The 6,641-nt window shown below is 44.2% G+C and overlaps 1 protein-coding gene across 2 annotated transcripts in view; it reads right to left on the reverse strand.

Moving 5' to 3' along the window:
• Positions 1 to 332: 332 nt before the first annotated feature.
• DGKD (diacylglycerol kinase delta) overlaps positions 333 to 6,641 on the reverse strand; it is a 42,743-nt gene continuing 36,434 nt past the window's right edge. For both annotated transcript variants that reach the window (XM_031064611.1, XM_031064612.1), the window contains 2 exons: positions 5,532 to 5,662; positions 333 to 4,422 (listed from right to left, as the gene is read on the reverse strand). In XM_031064611.1, the coding sequence (XP_030920471.1) occupies positions 4,333 to 4,422; positions 5,532 to 5,662 (221 nt within the window). In that variant the 3' untranslated portion in view covers positions 333 to 4,332. The remainder of the gene's footprint in view (positions 4,423 to 5,531; positions 5,663 to 6,641) is intronic.

Raw genomic sequence — 6,641 nt, forward strand, 5'->3', positions numbered from 1 at the left:
AGAGGCACTGCAGCACCATGGCCAGGAACAGCACCTGAGCAGGGGTAGCCAACACAGCTCTGCTGAGTCTGACAGTGTTCCCATCAAGCCGTGGGTTTGCTGCCAGCAGAGCTTTGATCACATGAGCACCAGTAGAAGCACCACATTTAAAACAACATTTGTTCACTACAAGACATAGCTAAAAAAAATTAAACTACCTGATGTCTTCTACTCCATGCCAATTAAACCAACACAAAAAATGCTACAAAGTTAGTCTACAACACTTAGATTTACCATTTCACTCCTCTCTAAGGAGAAGCTCTGAACTTCTGATGCAAGCCAGGATAAAGCCATTTAATCACAGCACAGGTTTTTATTAGCTGTTTCCCACCTGATGGGCACAGCAGCCCTCTCACAACAAAATCAGCAACAGAGAATCCTTACTGGAAGCTCGGAAACATGTTTACTTTATATACAAGAAAAATATATTTACAACAAGTAAACTATGTACAAAAAAAACCACCAAGAGACATTTCCATCGTAATCACTGTATAAATTAACAAAATAAATAGGAGGGAAGCAGGTCCCATTCTTAAGGCACAAAACCTTCTTCCCAAGACTGTACAGGGATTCACTTGCTTCCCGATGCTTTTGACAGGATTGCAGGAATGGTGGGGACACCCCTGAGGAACAGTGGTCGGCGGACAATAATACAGACATGCAGTCACTACTGACAGTTGTAGAAAAACATCATTTTCCATACTTTCCTTTTTTTTTTTACAGTACGCACATCTTAAGATACAAAATATGTCTTGTAAACAGTCTGTTTTATAAATCACATCGCTATTATGTACATTTTTAAATAACACTAAAACAATGATCAAAGCTTTCCATACAATTTGGGGGCAGAAGCAGATTTAGCACTGGCACTGAAGGCCTCAGCAGAGCTGGAGGCTCCCAGGTGCCAGGCCAGCACCTCCAGGCACCCAGCAGCACAGCTCCCCTTGGCCACTGTGCTGGCTCCTGCTGACATCCCACAAGGTACAGAAGAGAGGCTGTACCAGCCCTCCCAAGGGCAGCCCAGGGCAGGGCACTGCCAACAGCCAAACCTCCCTCCAGTCTCCACTGCACACAATCTCACTTAGCCCCAACCATAATTCCCCAGAATCTGCCATTAAATATCCAGGATGGTGCCAGAATGTGAGAAAAGGGACTGAAGCCTCTTCCAAGCAGAAGAAACCCCATGCCCAGCTCACTGCAGCCACTGCCAGGGTGAGGGATGTGAACAGAAGGTGCTGTATGGCTTTCACAGGAGCTGTGTTTCTTCAGGGACTAAACACCTCTGTGATATGTGCAGTTCTAGCTTCTCTCAGGCTGGTGCTCCTGAGACTGCTGGGCAGTCTCTTTTTGGCAAAGCAGCATATTTTTTACTAACTGTTGTTCCTGAGTTTTTCCTCCCACAAAAAATTATCAGATGTCAGAAGAGAAACTCAGAATAGGCAGCAGCCAGAAGTTCTACCTGGCTCCCTACTTTGCAGATAGAGCTCACTGATGTTCAACACAAATTGTCTTCATCTATTCACAAAAATCTTGCCAACAGAAATCTGCACTGTTCCCAGTGAGACATACAGAACTACAACCCTTTGGGGTTTCTTAGATCTAAACCTTAATAAATATCCAAAGGCACTCAGGTTAAATGTGGATCCCATTTTCTAGGTCTTAGAAGAAGGAAGAACTCCCTTCCTGCCTCTGATAAGTAAGACAGGAATATAGTGGCTGTTAACCCATTGACAGATGTGCATCTGCACAAAAAGGATCTGAAGGCATTGACACACAGATCAAAAAAGCAAAAGAAATGAAGATGCATCTGTGCAGGCCTTATCACTCATGTAAATGGCTAACGGCCATCAGGTGTTGACAGATATGGCATGAATTGAGGAAAACACCTGAATGTAAAAACTCTTTGGATTCCTCTATTGCTCTGGGCAGGAAGAGTAGAGAGGAGCTGTTTCTGTGGAAGCAAGAATTTAATCCCTCAAGGATTATGCAAGGCAAGAGCTTATTGTTTATGCATCTTTAACCATGAGGCTGCTGGGGAAAGTTCACAGAACAGCTCCTTCACTGCATATAGGAACAAACACAGATCTCACCTCTTCTCCAGAGTTATCACCTGCCTCAACCCCCTGCTGCACTCTCCTGGAAGGCACATGGATGTCCCAGAAACACACAATTCTGGGACAGACAGTGGGATGCAGACACTGTGAGGTCACGGCACACCACCACTGGGGATGGCTGTATCCTGGGGCTCTCCTGAAGAGATTTCTCCTCATTTTCATCCAGATGTTGCTCTGTGCCTCAACAAGCAAGTGGGACAATACAGTATGCTTGCAATTCTTACTTACCTGATACCTCAGGAATTCAATATAGTTAGAGGGAGTCTGTACTGATAAATAAAAAATACAGCTATGCCAACATATACATAGGAGAAATACATTCAGGGCAAGGCTGGACATATTTCCTGCTCAGGCCCCACAGTATTTATACTGTAAATGTTTCTAACTGGATCAAGCACGTTCAGTCTTTTTTTACCTTCTCATGAGTTTCAACAAACGCGGTCACTCGCCAGGCTGTGAGGAGACACATGGGTGAACGTGTCTGGTTAGAACAGACAGGCAGAGTCAGAATAACCCTTGGTGAAATACTAGGGAATTCAATGGAGTTTGCCCAGCTGAAATGAAATCAGCCCAGAGCCTTTATAAGCTGACAAATCTTTACATAAATTAACTTGACTGATTGTTATTAGACTAGAGAAGTGATATCAATTTGATAAAAATCCTTACTTTAAAATCCTTTACTTAAAAAGTAAAAAAAGAATGATGTCTGATTTGGCACTGACTGTTGCCAGATTCCCTTTGCAGTGATGAAGATGGTGATATAACTATGCATGCTGGTCTTGGGCTTTAACAGCCACCCAACTGAGGTCAGTCATCTAGAAACCCTGATTCAGAAGCACTAATTTTTCCATGCTCCACTGTTGCTGGTACCAAAGGCAATTTATCAACATATTCCAGTTTTCATTATGATGCTCATTTGCTTGCTAACAATCGTCCTCCTCTTAGTGCTCTTACAGAACCCCCAATGCTTGACAGCATAAGGAATATTTTAGGGGTACAGCCCAGGAGAACTGAGCTACTCTAGTCTTTTTTATCACTCTGGAGTGAAGGAGCAAGGCAGCAAAAAGGAGAAGCAAGGTGGAAAAGCTACGGAAACCTAGACAGGTGAAAAGATACAAGTACTAGACTCAAGTCACAATTTTTGACAAGAGTTTTCTACACTGCAAGCTGAAGCAAAAAAAACCCTCTCATGTCTGTGGCCACAGAAGTGGTACTGAACAAGCAGGAAGCTACACCTGGCCATTGCCAGTCATGCTGCTCCCTCTCCCAGGATGCAGCAAGTTGTCCTATACCTCCCATCTTGTGCAGCACAAACAGCTCATCAGCTTTCCTCTCCCTCTTATCTGGTCTCCCAAAGATGAATTCAGAAGGAATGTCAGAGCTGATCTGTAACTACTTGGCTCTCCAGAATTTTCTTTTCTTACTGCCAGGAATTTCTGAGCAATTGTCCGTAATGACTCAGCACCACATTTTTTGTGAAAACCTGAAGGTTGTACCATTGCCCCTGGCTGGTAGAGGAGAGCAGGCCCAGAAGAAGGCCCTGCCAGCTGGTGCAAATCCTGTCTGAAGAACATGCACTGTTTGTTGCAAAAGCATGAGTGAATGAGAATCACTTGATATTCATTGGAAGAGGTCTGCACTGGCTTCAAATTTCAGATGCAAATTACACACAACTACAGATGCATTAAAAAGGGAATAGTAAGATGAAAGGAGAGGCTTTGTCCCACTTAAATATGTTAAATACAGGTGTGACACACAGATGTGCAGGAAAGTTTTGGGTCTGAAAAGACTGTCAGATGCTCCTGAATTAAGACTGGCCGATATATCTTTTGCCCTGAATGATTCTACTGTGATGAAGTTATCCAGTAAAGGTATCTGTGTTGCAGTTCTCAGGAGTCCTGCACTGTCCCTGGAACCAGAACTTCCCACGACACAGGACATGGCTCTTCAAACAGTGAGTGAGTTCTCTCCAGGAGGCTCTGCCAACCACAGAGGAAGTGCCTCTCCAATGGATGCAGCCATACCCCACAGGAAAAAAGTAGCACCATGCTTGGTTGATATGAGCTCTGAACAGCTAAAATTTGGCTGTTCAGCAGAGACAGTTGTGAGCACATCTGCTTTGTGAGGTGACTGCTGTGCAGTTAGGGAGAATGGTAGACACAGGCTGTGAAAACAGAGGCTAAGCCTCGCTGGCAGGAGTACTCCGGCTCAGCTCCTTGATCCCGTGCAGTATCCTCTTCATGTGACCCACTTTGGTCACTCCCAGGTCCTGGAAATAAAAACAAAACCTTACACTAAGAGAAAGGCAGAAGGAAACTCCATGTGGCCAAGCAACAGTTACAAAGTAGCCATCCAGTTACAAAGAGAGGAGGAAACCAACCAGAAAAATTCCAAACCTGAGGGTTATATACAGAGCCTCAAACCACATGTCAAAAAGCTGTTAAGGAATGCAGAGCGGGCATAGAGCAATGCAGAGACACAGCTGTGGACTGTTAGCCAGAAACACAAATTGTTTGGGCTGTCAAAGGCTGTGAGAACAAAAAGAGCACATAGATGCCAAGGACTAGAAGCCAAAACATGCAGGAGGAACTAACCAGTCACATCTGATAGCTGGGTACCATGCAACAAACACAGGCTGTAGGTGGATGACATGCAGAGGGGTCAGTGACACACGTTACAGCAAACCTCACCATGGGAAGATGGTAAAAATGATAAATAAAGGTTCAAGGGGCATTGAACAAATGCCACACACTACTTCAAAAAAACCTCTGTTTTCCTGCTCTATGCAAGTCACCAGAATGATGACACAAGTCTCTTGCACATGCAAACCACCACTTTCAATTTCTCTCAGTAGAAACTATGTCTCCTGGTGAGGAGATGAAAAGTTGTGCAATGTGGCTACTAAGCCCTCTTAAAAAATATTCTCTCCATCCATAAGCCTCATCAAAGTGCACCATCACTTTTTCTTTAACAAAGAAGTATGATGATCCATTTGTTTAGCCGCTGCACGGTAAGAACCAAATCTTCCCAATTACAGCACTTTCTACAAAGATGGTACAGTAGCTGAGAAAAACTTCCATCATTAAAATCAGAGACTCCCAAGAACACTATTGGCAATCTGTGTGCTGGATTGTACCACATCTCCAGGAAGCTGTGGCAGAACTGGACAGCTGGTCCCTCAACCAGCTCTTCTACCTCCCTGCCATTAAAAACCAGGTGACCCAAAACGGTGAGAAAATAAAACGAGGTTGTAGTGAACCTGTTCATCTTGCCAAGGCACCTGGAATGAACAGCAGGCAGACCACTTCCAAGCACATTCAGCACAGGAGGTCATGCAGATGCAGCTGGCTATTTCTCATGAGCCGACCGTGAAAGTACCTTGAGGTCCCTCCGTTCAAGGTGCAGGAGCTCAGAGCCCCGGACGTCATGGCGGATGAAGATATCCTTATACTCACAAAGACTGAGGTGCTCAAGCCACGCCGCAACCTCCTCCGTCCCCCAGAGGTGAACTGTTAGAGATGGAAAAGCAGGAGTGCATTGAGTACCCAGAATCCCAGGAGACAGGGAGAGATGAGGACACCACAGCACTAAGTGCCAGAGGAGGAGGGCAAGCAGGACCACAGCCTCTAACTAAGGGGAGGGCAGCACAACCTTCGATCTTGAATGAAGGAGGTAGGGCAAAAAAAGGTTCTCTTAAGAAGAGGCCTGCTGCAGTACAGCCAGGAGGAAGTGCATATTTGTTTTGATGAGATGGCATATTTTTTGATAGGGATAACTTTTTTTCAAGTTTACCCCCATGTTTAAGAACAGTAAATTAATTGTGTAAATTCTATGTACAAAACAACAGATTCGTAAAATATATGATGGAGAATCACAGCACATATTAGTTTGCACATTATTATGTACAACCACTTGCAGTCAGTAAACAAAATGGCAACCTCTCTCCCCCTTGTCTGAGGGAGAGAGGAAGAGTTTCTACTTCCACCTTCTTGCAGTCTCTAAATAAGAGAGTAATAAAATTTCCAAGGTTCGGGAGGCAGTGAATGAATACCAGCCTGTCAGACAGGAGACTGTACCCACAACTCCATGGCAGAGGACAGGACCCAAGAGCCAACAGAACAGGTCATACTTCTGCATTGTGGAAGAAAGCCTTCATAAGGAGAGCATAAACCAAAAATCAACTAGACCAATTTATAGAGAGAAAGTGTCTTGAATGGCAATTTGTTGATTCATGGCCAGTTTTTATCTACTGACCAATAGGATTAAAGGTCAGGGAACACCTGCGGTGATGCTGATCCCAAGCCAATTAGACATGAAACTTGATTAAAGCCTGAAGGTGAATCAATGAGAAAAATATCATTTACTGTATCATAGAGAACAAGCAGTGAAAAGACTAGAGTTACGTGGACTTGAGCCCCGCAGTCATTTTTATACTTAAAATGCTGAAATCCTCAAATTCACTTCCCTAAGCACCCTCTGAAATATCCG

This window comes from Geospiza fortis, unplaced genomic scaffold, assembly GCF_000277835.1.
Source record: "Geospiza fortis unplaced genomic scaffold, GeoFor_1.0 scaffold592, whole genome shotgun sequence".
NCBI classification, from domain to species: Eukaryota; Metazoa; Chordata; class Aves; order Passeriformes; family Thraupidae; genus Geospiza; species Geospiza fortis.